General features: G+C 38.5%; 1 protein-coding gene across 2 annotated transcripts in view; it reads right to left on the reverse strand.

The window, feature by feature from the left end:
• The window catches only part of NPC1L1 (NPC1 like intracellular cholesterol transporter 1), a 43,857-nt gene that overhangs the window by 14,268 nt on the left and 9,466 nt on the right, over positions 1-20,123 (reverse strand). For both annotated transcript variants that reach the window (XR_008915445.1, XM_001379707.3), the window contains exons 3-14: positions 19,495-19,595; positions 18,343-18,515; positions 18,076-18,204; positions 17,680-17,862; positions 16,627-16,741; positions 13,407-13,534; positions 11,316-11,453; positions 10,292-10,381; positions 6,804-6,994; positions 5,055-5,170; positions 1,852-1,981; positions 1,583-1,638 (exon numbers count right to left, since the gene is read on the reverse strand). Coding sequence is in view for 1 of the 2 variants with exons in the window: in XM_001379707.3 (XP_001379744.3) it covers positions 1,583-1,638; positions 1,852-1,981; positions 5,055-5,170; positions 6,804-6,994; positions 10,292-10,381; positions 11,316-11,453; positions 13,407-13,534; positions 16,627-16,741; positions 17,680-17,862; positions 18,076-18,204; positions 18,343-18,515; positions 19,495-19,595 (1,550 nt within the window). In the remaining variant the exon portion in view is untranslated. The remainder of the gene's footprint in view (positions 1-1,582; positions 1,639-1,851; positions 1,982-5,054; positions 5,171-6,803; positions 6,995-10,291; positions 10,382-11,315; positions 11,454-13,406; positions 13,535-16,626; positions 16,742-17,679; positions 17,863-18,075; positions 18,205-18,342; positions 18,516-19,494; positions 19,596-20,123) is intronic.

Here is a 20,123-nt window from a genome sequence, read left to right on the forward strand (position 1 = left end):
TATTTATTAATTAATTGATGGCAGTGTCTGAGGTAAAATTTGGACTCAGATCTTTCTGATTCTAAAACCAGCACTCTATCTGTGAATTCCTTAGGAGCAAGGTGTAACTTTTGCCTTTCTTTGCATCCTCAGGGCTTAGCACAGTGCCTGATAAATAACAAATGTTTAATAAATGCTGTTGGTCAACTGTTGACGTATTCCACTCACAGTTTCATAGTTCTAGAGCTGGAAGGGACCTTGGAGGTCCAGTTCCCTTCATTTCACAGATATGATTCTAACAGGGAGTGCCAGGATTATACAGATCCTCTGATACCCAATACAGCACTTTGATACTAACTGAAGAAAAACCACTTCTCTCTTTAGACTTCTGATTTCTAAGCTTTAAAAATGGGTGGTGATAGGCTCTAGAAATCCTAGAATCCCAACCAACTCTAAAACAATGATTATGCTTATGTAATACAGGTCCAGACAGAATATGTTAAGGAATTTGGTTGTGGGAAAAGAGAAGAAAAGGCAGTCATGGAAGAATTGTGAATTGGAACAGCCTAAGGAACAAAATCAATGGGGGAAAGAAAGGGCACTGAAGGGAGAATAGGAGGCATTGTGGAGTGATACAACAGAGCTGGGAATTCTGAAGCTCAGTACAGTTTTGAATCAAGACTGCTCTTCTCCCCTGCCAGTTGATCTCTTCCATATGCCAGTCCACTTTATACTTTCTCTTCAACTAAGGTTCCCAGGCCCCAGTTTCAGTCCCAGGCCCACTGCTAAAGCCATACTCTTTGGGACATTTGATATAGGCCTTGTCCTCCAAAAACCAAGGCAGGTACTTATGGAACTACTCCAATGAGGACATATGTATTTGTATATATGACCTTAGGAAAGTCATCAACTTCTATGGGCTTTAATTTCCTTGGACTGGACTAGGTTCAGTAATATATATATATATATATATATATATATATATATATATATATATTACTGATAGATATAGATATATATAATTTAATCCACACAACAACCCTTAAGAGATAGGTGCTATTATTCTCCCCATTTTATAGATGAAAAAACTGAGGCTGGGAGAGGTTCGGTGATTGAACTAGGATCACATAGCTAGTGAGATTATTAAATTGTAAATTCCTTGAGGGCAGGGACCTGTCTTTTTCCTGAGGATGTAGGCAATGGGCAAAGGTGGGGTATAGGAAATATTCTTAGTAAAGGAATCAATTAAAAACTAGTGTTAGCTGATACACCATATATAAGTCCAATGGTGGAAAAAAAGATGAGGAATTTGAGCAGGGATTAGGAATGTAGGAAAGCCAAAGAAGTGAAACCTAAAGAGCTGGACTTCGATTAGAATGAACTAGATGACTTCTGAGGTGCCTTCTAGTTCATGATCTATGATATAAAGACATAAGAAGAAGAGGGCAGGGATGTGTCAAAGGTAAGAAGAGAGACCTATCACTCACATTACTCTTGTTTAGGGCTCAAAGTTCCCCTATACACCATGATTTCCAATCACCCTGAGGACCAGTTCCCATTTATAACAGCTTTATTCTTTCCAGAGATACTTCAGAACTCTTACCTAAGATTTCCCCATCTGCACTTATGTTCACGGCACCATCATAAGCACCCAGGCCCCTGAAGAGAGAACACCACCATGAGAGTTACCCAGAGAAAATAATCCTTTGCCCCACTTATCCCTACCCTGGGGCTACCCCTTAAACCTGAATCAAGACTGCTCTTCTCCCCTGCCAGTTGATCTCTTCCATATGCCAGTCCACTTTATACTTTCTCCCCAACTGAGGTTCCCAGGCCCCAGCTTCAGTCCCAGGCCCACTGCTAAAGCCATACCCTTTGGGACATTTGATATTGGCCTTGTCCTCCAAAAACCAAGGCAGGTACTTATGGAACTGCTCCACTGTGGGCCGCACAGTACTTGTGGTATAAGGTATGCACTTCCGAAAGCAGGTCAAAACAGTACCTGTGGGAAAATAGGACTTTTCTTAGTCCTTCACCTTTCTAACTTTTTTGCTTCATTGACTATTAAATCACCATGCCCTCTCCACAGAATCAGAATCATGGAAATATTATTTGAGAGTTGGAAGGATCTTTAGCATCTGATGATCAGTCACATAGCCAGAAAGAAGATCCACTATAACTGTGGGGTGTTCCTTAAGGACTTCCCTGACCAGCAGGGTCCCACAAGGGAAGGGGCTCACCTTTGTGATGGGAACCAAGAACCAGGGTGGAGAATGAAAGACACGGACAAGCCAGTGTTTGAATAGGCAGGCAGACCTATGATATTCTCCTTGATAGGAAAATATGAGTATAAAGGAACACGAGGTGGATGAGGAGATTAAGATAAGGAATGCAGGCCCACAAGGGCCATAGCCTCAGGAGAGGCTTTAGAGAGAGAGGGAGACAGAGAGATTGCTAGGGAAGGTTGAAGATCCAAGAGGAATATTCATGGTCACCGCCTCTGTATTTATTGCCTTTGACTGTTTAGGGAAGTATTCTCAAACAGGTAGTAACCACGTTACAAAGCATGGACAATACGGATTGGATGGTGAGGCTAGCATTTCTATATAGTACCAACAAAACCCAGCAGGAAGAGATAGAAAAAGAAATTCTGTTGAAAATAATTGCAGATAGCTGATATTTCATTTTCTTTCTTCTTTTTTCATTTGATATCTCTTCCATAAAATGATTAATATGAAAAAATGTTTTACATGATTATACATGCAAAATCTACATCAGATTACTTACTGTCTCAGGGAATATGGAGGGTAGGGAGGGAGGGTAAGAAGAAGAGAGAGAATTTGGAACTCAAAAAAATTTTAATGACTATTAAAAGTTGCTTTTGCATGTAATGAAGGAAAAATAAGATTTTTAAAATAAAAAAATAAGATAACTGCAGATAATATAAAATATTTTGGTGTCTACCTGCTAAGACAAAACCAAGAATGATATGAAAACAATTATAAAACACTTTTCACACAAGTAAAGACAAATCTAAAGAATTAGAGAAAAATTAATTACTCAAGGAAGGTTGATCCCATATAATAAAAAAATGGCAGTTTGACCTAAATTAATCTACTTATTCAATACTATTCGGTCAAACTACTAAGAATTATTGTGTAGATCTAGAAAAAACAATAAGAAATTTTATTTGGAAGAACAAATGTTTTAGAAAGTCAAGGGAATACATGGAGGGAAAACGTGAAGGAAGGCAGCATAGCAGTACCAGATTTCAAACTATATTATAAAATTGTAATAATTAAAATAACTGAGTACTGTCTAAGAAATAGACCAGTGGATCAGCGGAATAGATTAGGTACACAATACATAGCAGTAAATAACCATAGTAATCTAGTGTTTGATAAACCCTAAGATCTGAACTTTTGGGGGAGGTACTCACTATTTGACAAAAATTCCTGGGAAAACATCAACACAGTTTAACAGAAGCTATGTAGCGACTAACATCTCACACCATATACCTTATATATATATATATATATATATATAACAAGGGCAAAATAGATACATGATTTAGACATAAAAAGTGGCATCATATGTAAATTAGGAGAGTATGGAAATTTTTTACCTATCAGATAATTAGAAAATGAAAGAATTTATAACCAAAAAAAGAGACAAAGAGGATCATAAAAAGTATAATAGATAATTTTGATTACTTGAAATTAAAAGTTTTACACAAGCAAAACAAACATAGCCAAAATTAAAATGAAAGCAAGAATCTGAGAAAAAATTTCACAGTAAGCTTTTCTGATAAAGTTCTCATTTCTCAATTATATAGAGTAGTAAGCCAAATTTATAAAAATAAGTCATTCCCCAGTTGATAGCCAAATAGTGATTTGATTTCAAATTTGATTTCAGAAGAAATCAAAGCTATCAATAGTCATTTAAAATGTTCTAAATTACTACTGATTAGAGAATTGAATAACATGATAGAAAAGAAAAATAATAAATGTTAGTAGGGGTATGGAAAAATGAGACACTGGTGAAATTGTGAACCACTCCAAACATTCTAAAGAAAATTTGGGACTATGTCAAAAGGGGTACAAAATTCTGAATTCACTTTGACCCAGGAATATCACTATCAAAGGATATCAAAGGAAAGGGAAAAGGTCCCATGTGTACAAAAATATTTATAGCAGATCTTTTGTGGGGCTAAAGAATTTGAAATTGAGGGGATAGCCATCAATTAGGGGAATGACTGAACAAGTTGTGGTATATAATATAAGAAATGATGAAGGAAATGGTTTCAGAACAACATGGGAAGAACCATATGAGCTGATACAAAGTGAAGTGAACAGAACCAGGAAAATATCTTACATAGAAACAGCAATATTATAAGAATGATCAGATGTGAAAGACTTGGCTAATCTGCTCAAGACAATGATCTAAGACAATTTCAAAGGATCCGTAATGAAAAATGATATCCATCTTCTGAAAGAACTGATGAGCTTGAGTGATGATTGAAGCATATAGTTTATTCATTTCCTTCATTTTCCCTGCTTTTTTGCATTATGGATATGAAAATATGTTTGCATAATTTCATATGTAAATAATGAGTATCATATTGTTTGCCTTCTCAGTGAGGGAGAGAATTTGGAACTCAAAATTTTTTAAAGAATACTAATAAATAAATAATAAATTGGGGGGAAAAACTCAATCCAAGTGACACTCCCTACAGGAAATCTATTTAGATTTCCCTAACTCAAGTGGCCCCCACCAAAATTACTTTGAATTTACTTTGTTTATGTTTCAGATTGTGAAAAGGAAAACTAAAGCAAGTTTTGGACTTTCTGCCAATCAGAATCGTCTGTGTTCATGTCCATGTTGTTTCTCTAGAATTAGGTAGAATATAAACTCTTTTAGAGCAGGAACTGTTTTAGTTTTGTTTTTGTAACACCATACTCTAACACAGTGCCTGCCACATAGTAACTATTTAATAAATGCTTGTGAAATGAATCAATTTGATCCCTTGAAGGAAACACCATCTCTTGCACTGCTCCAAAAATAGCAGAACTCACCTTCTGTAGAAGAACAAAAGGTATTATTTCTATAAAGACGACAGCAATCAGAAGTGGGTGTCAGCCAGTCAATGAAGTCATCTACCCAGGAGGAAGCCGGGATAGCTAGATAAGACCTTAGGAGTAAAAAAAAAAATGAGACAGAGAAGAAAAGGATAAGAGGATGGTGAGTTGGCATGGAATGGTGGGCTGGTAAAAAATTAACAACCAGTGCTCCAGGGGCAAAAATGTACACATAACACTCAACTTTGATCCACATTATTAACATTTTCTCCACTACTTCTTTAAGTCTAGACATTCAACAAAACAATAAAACTCTTATTTTTAGCAGTTGCCAATTTTCAAAGCACAAATGATCACAATGAAAATTTAACAACTGGCTCTCAGGAGCCAGTTAGAGTTGGCTCTAACCTGTAAACCAGGTGAAGTTTCTCTCCAGTGTTTTGCCATTCTTCCCTTTTAGCACCCGCTAGATATCTAATGTCTTCATGCTCTCTCCTTCACCCTCCCCATTTGTGGTAACTCATGCAAGCCTGCTTTCCTATGCTCCATCTTCTGAATCCAACCTTTTACCCATCAATCTTCAATTACTTCAAGACACTGCTAACTATTCTAGGCCTGACTAACTATTCTAATCAAAGGAATTAATGACTTACAATGTTTCATTGTATTATCCCCTCCATTAACATTTAAAGTTTAACAGGACTATTATATCTTAACCCAAATGAGTGAGTCATGAGAGAATTCCAGGAACTATGACAAACCAGGGAGTAAGGGTGAGTAGGTATAGAAGAACAAGGAAGTCTTTGATTTCCCTTCCAATCAGAGCATGGAAGCAGCCCCATCTTACAGCAGAAGAAGGTGAAGATATGAAGACGAGGACCTAAATCACAGAATTTCTGAAGTGCAAGGAATTTTGGTGGCAATCTAGTCTAACCCATACATGGAAAAATGTCCTCACTATATATACTTGATAAGTAGTCATCCAGAAGAAACACACTACTTCTTGAGGCAGCCCTTTCTATTTGGGGACAACTCTCATTAATAAGTTTTCCTGAATCAAGCTTAAATTTTCCTCTTTGAAATTTCCATTGATGGTTCTATATTCTGCTCTCTGAGTATAAAATGAGTAGGGACATTAAGTCCTCTTTCATAGTAGGTGCTTAATAAATGCTAGTAAATTATTTAAAATCCAATCTCTCTTCTATAAGACATTTTTGAGTACTTTTTTAAAAAGTTAAAAAAAAACTTATCCATCTTAGAATAGATGCTGTGTATGAATTCCAAGGCAGAAGAGCAGAAAGGACTAGGCAATGAGGGTTAAGGGACTTGCCCAGGGTCACACAACTAGGAAATGTCTGAGGCCAGATTTGAACCAGGACCTCCAGTCTCTAGACTTGGCTCTCATTCTACTGAGTCACCTAGCTGCCCATGCTCTTTGAGTGCTTTTGAAGAATTATCATGTTTCCCCTTGAATCTTCTCTTCTCCAGATTAAGCATCCTCCCCAATTCTTTCAATTGATCTTCATTCAGCCTAAACCCTTTGCCATCCTACTTGCTCTCATCTGGACATTCTCCAGCTAATCAATGTCCCCTATGTTGGCCAGAACTGAGCACAACATTCCAGATGAGGCTGAACCACACAGGAGTACAAACAAGGAAATTTGAAATAAAGGAGGTAAGCAAGAGAGAGATTTGGAGCTAAAAGGTTAGCAAACCTAGAGTAAGAGTGTTGGTGTGAATACTCACTCTTTAGGAAATTCTGTGGCATATTGAATCTTTTGGGTCAAGGAGTATGTATCACATCCAGAACTGGAACAGATAGAATTCATGCCATCCAAACTTGAAAAGTTAAAGCCAGAAGTGGTCACAAAGTAAGTGGGCACTCCAACTTCAAAATAACGGTTCAGGAAGTGGAAGTAATCCAAAAGATATGAATCCTGGGAAGGTTGCAAATTCAGCTTGGTGATTCCCTCATATCTCAGACTCTATCCTAGAGTTACTTCCTCAAACCAAATTTACACACATACATAAACATTCACCCATTCTAATAAATTCTAATAAATAAGCATATACTTATGTGCATGTGTTGCATGCATACACAAACACACACACATACACACATGCAACTATACAGCCACATTTAGATTCACACCTAGGATCATTTAGTTTTTCTCCACTAATTCCTTCCCTTTTATTTTCAAACACAGGATTATGAAATTAGTCATTGCCTTACAGTTGAGAACACCAAAACCCAAAAGGCTGAGTTGGCCAGGATCACCCATGTAGTAAGTAGCAAAGACAGGATTTGAACCCATGTCCAAAAACAAATCTAGTACTCTTTCCACTGTACCATGCTGCCATCCTTAATATGCTCAGGTCCCCAATAGAATGTTAACTCCTCGAAAGAAGGAGCTGTTTTGTTTTTGTCTTTGTACCCCTAGTACCTTGCATGCAGTAGTCACTGGTAAGCATTTGTTGAATTGAAATAAATTCCTTATATTGAAAAAACCTTTTTAATTGAAATGCATTTCTTAATATTGAAAAAGTAAAAAATTCCTCTGACCCTAGATCTAACCCCTATCTACTCCTCTATTTTTAAAATCATTTCTGAAACTTCTAGAATTAGTGGGCCCCATTCATTGCTTCTATTTCTTCGCCAAAAAAATTCTTTCCTTAACCTTCTTGAATCTAGGATTCCATATTCCCATCATTCCACTGAAACTACTAAAACAAAGATTCTCATTGACCTCTTAATAGTCAGATCCAGGGGCTTTCTCTTAGTTCAAATCATCCTTGATCTCTGCAGCTTTGGACACCCCTGATGATTCCTTCTCTTGGCTTTCATATGTTATCCCGATTCTCTTCCTGTCTCTGTTTCTTTTCTAACTCTTTTTCTATCTCATTTTCCCTATTTGGGGACCTTAACTATGAACAGTCTCCAAAGGTTCGGTCCTCAGTCCTTTTCTCTTTTCTTGCTACACTCCTTCCTTGAATTTCCTTTATTTCTATTCCTCCAATATCTCCTCTCTCCCCATTACTTCTAATTTTCACTCTATGTTTGATTTTGTTTTGTAGCTCTAGGTCTGCATTTCAAACTACTTTTCAGACATGTTCACCTCCTATAACCTCAAATTCAGTATGTCTAAACCTGAACTTGTCATTCCTCAAAATTCTATTCTTCCTCTTGATCCCCCTATTTCCATTCATGACACCACCATTCTTCCAGTAAACCAGGTTCAAAACCTCAAGATCACCCTTTATTTCTTCCTCTCTCTGCCATAACCAATCAGTTCCTAAGTCCTACTTATTCTACTTTCACAATGTTCCTTGAATCTATTTTCTCCTTTCTATTTCCATTTCTACCACCTTAGGTCTGACAACTAGCTGATCCCCACCACCTCCAGTGTTTCCTCACTAGCTTACTACTGCCATTTTAATACTCCTAAAATACTGTTTTTTAACATGTTTCTCTCTTGCTTGAAAATTTTTAGTAGCTTCCCTATTATAGGATAAAGTTTAAACTCTTAACCTGGCATTCAAGCTCCCAGAACTACCTACCTCTTTGGCCTTATCTCCCATTAATCTTCTACAGGAATCCTCTACTCTGTCTAATCTTGTCAAATGCAAACATTTCCTTCCCCAACTAAGAATATCGCCCTCTTGTTTTCCATGAAACTTTCTCACACTCCAGTGCTATCTCCCTCCTCTGACTCATAGTATCTACTCCATTCCTTTGGCAATGGTCATGTAGAAGATGTATCTGGGCAGCAAGGTGATGCAATGGATAGAGTGTAGGGCCTGAAGTCAGGAAGACTCATCTTCCTGAGTTCAAATCTGGCCTCACATACTTATTAGCCATATGACACCAGGCAATTCACTTAACCCCATTTGCCCCTTGTCTGTAAAAGGAGCTGGAGAAGGAAATGGCAAAGTACTCCAGAATCTTTGCCAAGAAAACCCCAAATGGAGTCACAAAGAGTTGGACAACTGAAAAAAAACAATTCAACAACAAAGTCCCTTGTAGTCTTGAATCTAATAATCCTATGATTCTTTGTTGTTGTCATTCTATGTTGTTAATTCTTCACTTGTGCTTTGTCTCCTCAGGTATGTTATAAGCATCTTGAAGATAGGGACCTTGCCTTATAACCCTTTGTATACCACTAGCACAATGTCTCATATAAACGTGGAGCAAAGAAAATATCTGTTTATTGATCTCCCATGTTAAGGGTTCTGACCTGTTTTTCTTTTCATATTTAATAACTATATAGCAATCTAATTGGTTTCCTTTTCAAGTCTACATATTTTATTTTATACATTTAAAAACATTATTCTGAGTCCATAAGCTTTACTATACTGCCATAGGAATCCATGACACACACACACAAAAAAGGATATAAACCTTTATTTGTTGTTTTTCAGTTGTTTCAATCAGGTCTGACTCTTCATGACCCAGTTTGGGATTTCTTAGCAAAGAACTGGAGTGCTTTGCCATTTCCTTCTCCAGCTCATTTAAAGATGAGGAAACTGAGGCAAACAGGGTTAAGTGACTTGCCTAGGGATACACATTTAGTAAGTATCTGAGACCAGATTTGAACTCAAGAAAATGAGTTTTCCTGACTTCAGCCATGGTACTTGATCCACTATACCACCTAATTACCCCATGATTCCTTGTGCTAAAGACTTTCTCCCAAAACAAAAGAAGCATCAAAGGGAGAATAGGCTAAACTAGCAATCTTTCAACTTTCTTAGTTGTATAATCCTATCAGTAAAAAACAAAATGCAATAAGATCTGAACATAGTACCCATATGCATATTAATTTATATTTTGTATACTTACTTATATAATACAGGCCCTATAGTATTAATAATTCTATACATTATAAAACTAATACAAAATATAAGTTTTAAAAGGATGAGTTAGAGATGAAACAATATTTCAACCAAAACAACTGTATTGAAAGTGGAATAGAAAAGGAAGACATTTGAAGCAGAAAGACTAATTAGGGGGTTATCGCAATAACCAAATGAGAGAAGAGTTGTTTTAGACAAATCCCACAATTGACTATTGTGGGAAAAGTATGATTTGACCCGTCTTCCTACCCTCCTATTACTTGTTTATACATTTCCTAGGATTAAGGCATTACTTCCAATTTGGAGAACAAATGATTAGAAGACATTGAATGAGAACATAGAAGGGGAAAGTGAGATAGTTAATGACAAGCTAACCATCTCACCTCAGGTAGTGCCAACTCCTGGTCCAGCCCCACATTGATGTGGCACATGAGATACAGGCTCCCACCAAACAGGGCCATGAATAGCCCAAGCTAAAGGAAAGAGCAGTTGGTAAGAACCACAAGAACTTCTCTACCTGGAAACAACAGAAAAGCTCTTGGGAGTCCTTTGGACACAGCATCCAGAATAGTGGGGCATCTCAACCATCTCAGAGAGCTTACAACCTTTGGAAAATAGCTTAAAGCCATATCCACAAAGGAGAAGAAAAAGTAGACTTTCTAACTGTGATGACCACTGAGACCAAGGCGATCCTCTCTGAGTAGAGAAATAACTAACATGGGACAAAAAAAACTTTGCCACATGATGCCAACATGGGAGGAGAGTCCTGCCCCTCTATTAGGCATATTTTCTTCCCAACATTAGCCCACACTTCTGTGCAGCACAACTACTCTCAGGATACCCTCACAACAATTCCCCTCTCTCAAGACATAGCTTCCCCTCAGTCCCTACTCCTTAAACTATGTTTTCCCCAGATTAAAAAATATTTCTAGTATATCTACTCTGAGCTGCTAAGTGTAGAAGCAAAGCAGATTCTTGAAAATAGACACTATAGGGAAGGAAGGACAAATATTTAGGCTACTGATCATAGTGGGATATTGCCCAAGAATTTCTCTTCTACCCACAAGTTCTAAGAGTCTCAATGGGTAGTGTACACAATGGAGGCTAAAAAAACCATAAAATAAGAGAACACAGCTCTTTTGGATACTCTTTCTAGTTCAGTTTCCAAGATGACATAGATATGATCCTTCCTGAAGAAAGGAATATGACAAATGAGTTGTCCAAAAAGAAACCTTTTTCTTGCATTTTAAACTAGGATTCTAGTATTCCCAACTGGACTAGATCTAGAGAGTTCCCCAAATCTGGGATCAGTCTCTACTCCTGCCTAAAACCCAGCATCCCCTTGTCCTTTGGGAACTAGAGCCTACCCCATATCATATGCTGATAGTTTTTCCTTTTAGAGCTCACCACAATAATCCGGGTGAATCCATGAAGCAAGAAGGGAGCATAAAACTTTCGGAAGAAGCAAAGTAGTAAACTTTCATCCTCCTGAGGGGGAGGCAATTTCCTGGGGTTAACACAGCAGCATATATCCAAGCGTGAGGCCTAGGAGATTTAGGCAAGGATCCTCATTAGCACAGGGGGAAGAAGAGATCCTCAGGAAAACAAGTTCAGTTCAATCAATATACCCAGATTATCTTTATCTTTACTCATTAAGCCCAGCCCTCTCCCAAACTTTCCTATTCCTGTGGAAGGCACTCCACCATCCTTCCAAATCATCCAGGTTTGAAACCTCAGAGTCATCCTGGCTTGGCCTTTTCCTTCATCCCATTGCCTGGAGAGTTAGGCAGATTCTACTTCTACAATTTCTCTCCCATCTGTCCTCTTATCTCTACTCACATAGCCACCACCCCAATTTAAAAACTCATCCCTTTTTTTCTAGACTATTGCAGCAGAACACTAATTGGACTCTTAGCTTGCTGTCTCTCCTCTCATCCATCTTCTCTTTACATGACTGCCAAAATAATCTTCAGAATGAACAGATCTGACTGTGCAATTCTCTTCTCAAAAAACTTCTTTGGCTCTTAATTGTTTCTAAGAGAAAATTCAAACTTCTCAACTTGTCATTTAAAACCCTTCACAGGGGGCAGCTAGGTGGCTCAGTGGATGGAGAGCCAGGCCTAGAGAAGGGATGTCCTGAATTCAAATTTGGCCTCAGACACTTCCTAGCTATAGGTCCCTGGGGAAGTCACTTAATTCCCATTGTCCAGTCTTTAACACTCTTCTGCCTTGGAACCAATGCATAGTATTAATTCTAAGACAGAAAATAAGGGTCTTTTTTGTTTAATAGTATAGCATCTAGGAGGCATCTGGGTGGCTCAGTGAACTGAGAGCCAGGCCTAGAGACAGGAGGTCCTAGATTCAAATTTGGCCACAGATACTTACTAGCTGTATGACGCTGGACAAATCACTTAACCCCCATTGCCTACCCCTTACCACTTTTCTGTCTTGGAACCAATGCATAGTATTAATTCTAAGGCAGAAGGTAAGGGTTTTTTGTTTTGATTTTTTTTTAGTATAGTTTCTGGGTAGCACAATTAATAGAGTACCAGGCCTGGTGTTAGGAGGTCCTGGTTCAAATCTAGACTCAGACACTTCCTAGATGTGTGACCCTGGGCAAGTCACTTAACCCCCATTGCCTAGCCCTTACTGCTCTTCAGCTTTGGCACCAATACAAGGTATTGATTCTAAGATAGAAGATAAGGATTTTTTTTTTAAGCCCTTCACCAATGGGCCCTAGTCTGCATTTCCAGCTTTGTTACACATTAACTCTCTTGGTTCAATACACATTCCAGCTAAGTTGTCCTTGTTGCTAGTGCCTGTACTCAACATTCCATTTTCTACCATGGTACCTGAAATGCACCCTCTTCTTTCCTCCTCCTAGCTTCCTCCAAAGCTCAGTTGATGTATTAGCTCCAATAAGAACTCTCTTATGATGTCTTAGTTATTGGTACTTCCTCCTTCCTTAAAGTAATAGACACACTTATCTCTATAGAATGTGAATTCCAGCTAAAAGAGATTATAAATCATCTAATCCAACCCCTTCATTTTTTAGACAAGGAAGCTGGGGCTTAGAGAAATTAAATGCTTTGCCCTGGCTTGCACAGCCAGTGAGTGCCAGCAATGGGATTTCAACCCAGGGCTACCCAATCCTAAATCCAGTCCTCTGCCTATTATGCCATGCTGCCTCCATTGTGTCTTTGTAGCCCAAGCACATAACATTGAGGATTGGGTTGGATCTCCTTGAATTTCTGAAGGGAAGATCCCAACATCAAGAAGATAGCTTCTTATTTTACTTTGGTCTTTGTATTCACAAAACCTAGTACAGTGCCTAGGCATCTAGTAAGTGCTTGTCAGCTGACTGATTCTCACCCTCTCCATCACACCCTGTTCTTGCCCCCGAGGCCTTCTTCCCTTTCCCTGTTCCTATGGGAGAAGTAACCATCTCTTGATTCCACTCAGAGATCACTCCCACCCACATCTCCAGGAACTCCCTACCTCTTGCCTCTTGCTGTCCAGGGAGAGCAAAGCAACAAAGGCCGACATCTGCAGCAGGAAGTCAAAGATTATGGCCAAGCCGGCTGTCAGAGCAAAGGTTCGCACAGCTGGCATAGAGGTCAGTGCACCTGACAGGGAAACAAGCAAGGAGTGAAGAGATAGTGCCAGTGAAGAGGAGAACTGGGTTCAGATCCTCATGCTACCACTTACTAATCTGTTTGACTTCAAGTAAGTCACTTCTTTTCCCTGAGCCTCAGTTATTTCAGCTGTAGAGGTTGAACTAGAAAATCTTTAAGGTTTCTTCAAATTTTAAATTAAGGCTCTATGATCCCTATATTATAGATGAAGAAATCAAGACATATTGCTAGCAATATTTAAAGGTGGCATTTGAATCTATGTCTCTGTAACATTCCAAAATTTGAGGGATGCAAAGCAGCACTTGGGAGGAAAACTTATTTCTCTAAATAATTACATGAATAAAAAAAGAGAGGAAAAGCAGATCAATGAATTGGGCATACAATAACAACAACAAAAAACCTAGTAAAAGAAAAAATTTTTAATTCCTAATTAAATAACAAAACAGAACTCCTGAAAATCAAAAGAGAAATCAATAAAATTAAACTAATAAATAAAAATTTAAAAAAACAATAAAATAGATTAACCATTGATTAATTTTATTAAAAAAGAGAAAGAAGAAAAACAAAATACTAGGATAAAAAATGAAAAGGGGGCATGTATCACCAATGAATATTAAATTAAAGCAATCATTTGGAGTTTTTCGCCCAATTAAATGTCAGTAAAACTGACAATCTAAGATAAATACATGAATATTTACAAAAATATAAACTGCCCAGTTTTACAGAAGAAGAAACAGAATACTTAAATAACTCTAGCTTAGAAAAAGAAATTGAAAAAGCTATCAATGAGTTCCCTAAGAAAATATTCATAGGACCAGATGAATTTATAAGAGAATTCTACCAAACATTTAAGGAACGATTAATCCCAATACTATATAAACCAGTTGAAAAAATAGGTAAAGGAGTTCTACCAACTTCCTTTTATTACACAATTATGGTTTTGATACCTAAACCAAGGGAAAGCAAAAATGGAGAAAGAAAACTATAGACCAATTTCCTTAGTAACTAGCAATGCAAAATTTTTCAACAAAATAATAGCAAGGAGATTATAGCAATATATCACAAATATCCACCATGACCAATTGGAATTTATACCAATAATGCAGGGCTGGTTTAATATTTGGAAAACTATCAGCATTATTGACCATATTCATTTAAAAAATCATATGATTATAATAATAGATGCAGAAAAATATTTTTTACAGAATTCAATATCCATTCCTATTAAAAATCCTAGAAGGGGGCAGCTGGGTAGCTCAGTGGATGGAGAGCCAGGCCTAGAGATGGGAGGTCCTAGGTTCAAATCTGGCCTCAGACATTTCCCAGCTGTGTGACCCTGGCAAGTCACTTGACCCCCATTGCCTAGCCCTTACCACTCTTCTGCCTTGGAGCCAATACGCAGTATTGACTCCAAGAAGGAAGGTAAGGGTTTTTATTTTTTAAAAAAATCCTAGAAAGCATAGGAATAAATGGAACCTTTCTTAAAATGCTAAATAGTATCCATCTAAAACCAAGAGCAAGCATTTTATGTAACAAGGATAAACTTGAAACTTTCCCACTAAGAAAGGGAGTGAAGGAAAAATGCCCCTTATCATCACTATTCAATATTTTATTAGAAATACTAGCTATAGCAATAAGACAAGAAAAAAATGAAGAAATAAAAATAAACTATGAAGAAACAAAACTATTACTCTTTGCAGATGGGGTGTATATATAAAAAAAATCAGAGAACCCTAGAAAATCAACTAAAAATGAATTGAAACAAATAACAACTTCAGTAAAATTGTAGGATACAAAATAAATCCACATAAATTATTAACATTTCTATATACTGCCAATAAAACCCAGCAGTAAGAAATAGAAAGAGAAATTCTAATTTAAAAAATAACTATAGACAATATAAAATACTTGATAGTCTTATCTGCTAAGACAAAACCAAAAACTATATGAAAACAACTACAAAGCACTTTTCACACAAATAAAGCCAGATCTAAATAATTGGAGAAATATTAAATATTCATGAATAAGCTGAGCCAACATGATAAAAATAACAGTCCTACTTATGTTAATTTAGTTATTCAGTGCCATACCAATCAAACTATCAAAGAATTAGCATTTGGAGATTGAAAAAATAGTAACAAAATCAATCTGGAAAAACAAAATGTCAAGTATATCTAAGGAATCAATGGGGGGAAAAAATGTAAAGTCGACCTAAGAGTACCAGATTTCAAAATATATTACAAAGCAGTAATCATCATAACAGTCAGGTTCTGGCTAGGAACTAGACTGCTGGATCAGTAGAATAGATAGGGTATACAATATATAGTATTTCAACATTTGATAAACCTAAAGATTTAAGCTTTGTGCATAAGAACTCAATATTGGACAAAATTGCTGGGAAAATTAGAAAGTAGTTTGACAGAAACTAGACATAGATTGATATCTCATACTATATACCAAAATGAATAAATAATTTAGAATAAAGGGTGACATCATAAGCAAATTAGAGGAGCATGGAAAAATATACATATCAGATCTATGGATAAGGGAAGATTTTATTATCAAACATGAGAGAGAGAGGATCATGAGATGTAAAATAGATCATTTTGATTACACAAAATTTAAAAGATTTTGCACAAACAATACTAATGCAGCCAAAGTTAGAAGGAAAGCATGAAGCTGGGAAAAAATTCTACAGAAAAATTTTCTGGGATAAAAAAATGGCCATTGCCTTTTCCATGAAAGCAAATCTAGTCTATTAGTCATTTCTCTTCTACATGCAGATGCTGTTCTGACCTATAATTCCTGAATCCCCTAAACTCAAACTAATATCTTTTGGCAGGAATACCAGGTACAGAAAGAGCATAGAATGTTAGAGATGAAAAAGGGGAAGTGGAATGAGACTGGAATAAGTTTTTATATAGTGCCTACTATGTGCCAGGCATTGTGCTAAGCACTTTACAAATAATGCCTTTCAGGAATCATTTTATGCAAACCCTTCATTTTACATATGGAGAAATAGGCCATTGAATAGGGAATTGATTTGTTCAAAGCTTTACAGTTAGTGAGAGAAAGAAGCTCACCTAAGAAGAAACAGATGGCCTCAGAGAGACTACAAAGAAGCATGCTGGGAGCTACAGTGCCCAGGACTCGTCCAATATGCACCTCCCGGCTTTCCTCTGAGTGCCGTGGCAACCTCTGAAAGGAAAAAAAAGGACAGAATAATTTTTTGTGCGTAGGATTGGTCATGTTATGCCTGTATTCGAAAATCATCAAGAGCTCCTATTTAAAGACCAAATAAATTTCATATTCACTTGCCTACCATTCAAGGCCTTGTCTTGGATTACTCTCCTTAATGTACTCTCTGTTCCAGCTAACTTGGATATGATGTCTATCCTGTTAGGACACATACAGTGCTTCCCTCCCATGCTGGCTCTTTGCCCATTGAATTCTACTCCATCTTTTAAAGCCTAAATCAAACGTCATCTATTCCATGAAGCCATCCCTGACCTTCCTCCCCTCTAATTGGTTATGATTTTTCTCTCAGACTTCACATAGTCAATCAAGTGTCTCTCAGCCTCCACTTATCACTTTGTTTTATACACCTCGATGCACTTATATTATAGATACGACTTTTGGTGTCTGTGTCTTAAGTGTCTCTTATACTGTAAGCCCCATGAGAGTAAAATCGATGTCTTATTTCAACCTTGTATCTTCCCACTATCAAGCTCTACTGGGCTACCAGACATAATACTTTGCTCTCAGAAAGTGTTTAGTAGATGCTTGATGAATGAATGGATGGTCTCCCTAAGGCCACTATTCTCCCCCCAATTAGAAATGTACTATCAGTCTCTTCTCCCTGACATACATATATGATGGGCTAATGGGCAACTCTACCTACATCATACTCCTCTCAAACCATGGGTCAGCTCCCACCATTGACAATACCTTCACACCTTCAGAGCTCCCAAAACACAGGCCAGCCCAAATTCTCCTTTAACAAAGTTTCCAACCTCCCTGAAACTTTGGCTGCTTCTGGATAGAGATGGTGAGGATAGAAAGAATAATCCTCAAAACACATATTTCATCTTTCTGAATGCCTGGCCTTCCCAAGCTTTCCCTCATCCTTTTCATACCTGGTACTCGAGAACAAAGATGAAGATGTTGTCAGCTCCAACAGCCAGTACAAGGAAGGGAACGACTTGGATGATCACCATAGAAGACGGGACGCCCAGGTAGGAGAAGAAGCCCATTGAAGAGAGGACAGATCCCAGCACTATTAGGACCCCGCCTAGGCCCAGGGTTATCTTGGAGTCCACCTACAACAGAACCTGGTGCCTTAAACTTCACACAAAACAGAGGGAAAGAGACTCAAGGAGAAAATTCACTCTTGCCTGTCTCCCTCCCTGCCCTTCCTTCTCTCTGTTCCTGACTCCTAAGTTAATGTAAGGCCCCTCCTTCCAAAAGAGAAAAGGGAGATCCACCAGTCCCCAGACAAATTCTGAGGCCCCATCTCCCTCTAGGCTCCTCACCAGTAAGCGAGATCGGCTGGAGTATCTACCCAGGGCCAGAGAAATGTACAGAAAGACAATGGCGTAGCTGATGGCAAAGACTGGCAGGTCCTCAGCTGTGGTGCGGTTTATCTCATCTTCCAGAGATCGCTGTGGGTAAAGTATGGTGGAATTGAGGAAGGAATGGAAAGGGTTGAGGATTGTGAGGAAAAAGAAGGATCTCCCTGGTTAGGAGGACAGGTGCAATCAGATGGAGTAGAGAGAAGCTACCTGGTTTGTGTCCCATACCTCTGCCATGAAAGTGACGTCAAAGGTGCCTGCTGTACGCTTCTGGAAGTCTCTCATCACCTCCAGAAAGCGGCTCTCCCAGAGCAGAGTTTGAGCCAAGCGGGGATCCCCAGCAGGGTAGTTGTTCAGGGAGAAAGTCAGCAGGAGGGCCTCAGCAGCCGAAAAATCCTGCCCTATGAAAAAGAGAAGCTGAAACAATAAGGCCCTGGGCCCCTCTCTCCTCAGCTTCCACAATCTTCTTTCTTTCATTGAAGGGCTTATTCTGTCATAAGTCCTGACTTATCCATCTCCTATCTCTCATTCCCCATCCCTCATCTCCTAACTCATCAGAGCCAACCCATCTTTTCCCATGGCTCTATATCCCACACCTTACCCTACTGCAGCTAGAGGAGGAGGTTTTGTCTAGCATTCTCCAGGCCCTGGTGCAAAGAGAGGGCCATCTGAGGGTGGCAGGCAAGGTGGCAGAGAGAAATAGAACTCTTGAGGGTTTTAGGTTATATAGCTTTTCCTCCCCTAGCTCAATATAACAGATGGCAAGGTCACAAATTTACAGAATTGTACAGCAAAAGGCACCTCAGAGATCATCTAGTCCAACCCACACCCAAAAAGGAATCTGCACTCTGACATATCAAATAAGTCATCATCCAAACTCTGCCTGAAGAACTCTGGTGAGAGTTCTTCCATTCTCTCTCTCTTCTCTGTCTCTATCTCTCTGTCTCTGCTTCTGTCTCAGTCTCTCTGTCTCTGTCTTTCTGTCTCTCTCTGTCTCTGCCTGTCTGTGTCTCTCTGTCTCTGCCTGTCTGTGTCTCTCTGTTTCTGTCTCAGCAGTCCCTTCTACTTTGAGAAACCTCTAGTTGATAGGAAATTTTTCCTGACATTAAGCCTAAACTTGCTTCTTTCTAACCTTAACCTTTTGCTTCTGCTTCTGCCCTCTCGGGCCAGAGAGAACAATTCTATTCTGGCCCCCACATAACAGTTCTTCAAATACTTGAAAACAGCTATCTAGATCGCCTTTTCTTGGCTATTACCAAGACATTTCATACATCCCTTCCTTCAAGTTTCCTATGAGTGATCACTCTAAAATGTCTGACCTGTCTTAAATGTGTCTTAGATGACCTTCCTCTGGTCAGTGAGATGGCTAATCCCTCTTACCTGTGTAACCTCCCACAGCAAGGAAGGGAAAGACTGGAGCCCCATAATCAGCCATGCAGCTCAGAGCCAAGGTCGTACCATCCTTGAATGTGAGAGGGGAACTGAAGTGGGGGAAAATGGAAAGAGAATTTCGGGACCAGCAAACATCTGGCACTGCTACCTAACCTCTTGCCCCCATCCTTCCACTCTACTGCAGGTACTCAAGTTTCCAGCCACTGTTACATATTTCAGTCCTCCATTCACCTCACTCCTATGCCATCTCATTGAGTCTGAGAACTGGGAAACAGACTCTCCAAGATTATTGAGTCCAACTTTCTCATTTCTGCATAGACTGCTCCTTTGTGCCTAGATGCCTCTATGCACTCCCTCCTCTCTTCTATCTTTTACAATCCCCCCTTTCCTTCAAAGCTCAGGATAACACTCTACCTTCTATGTGAGGACTCTCTTGATCCTCCCCAATTGCTAGGGCCCTTCCTTCTCCCTTATATTTATGGATTTATTCTGTCTCTATCATGTGTCTATTTCACAATATATGTACATGTTGTGTTCCCCCAATTCAATGGAATCTCTCATAGGGCAGAGGCCTTATTTTTTCCTTTGTATCTATCACAGTACTTAGCACGTAAGAG

This window comes from Monodelphis domestica, chromosome 1 (assembly GCF_027887165.1).
Source record: "Monodelphis domestica isolate mMonDom1 chromosome 1, mMonDom1.pri, whole genome shotgun sequence".
Classification (NCBI taxonomy): Eukaryota; Metazoa; Chordata; class Mammalia; order Didelphimorphia; family Didelphidae; genus Monodelphis; species Monodelphis domestica.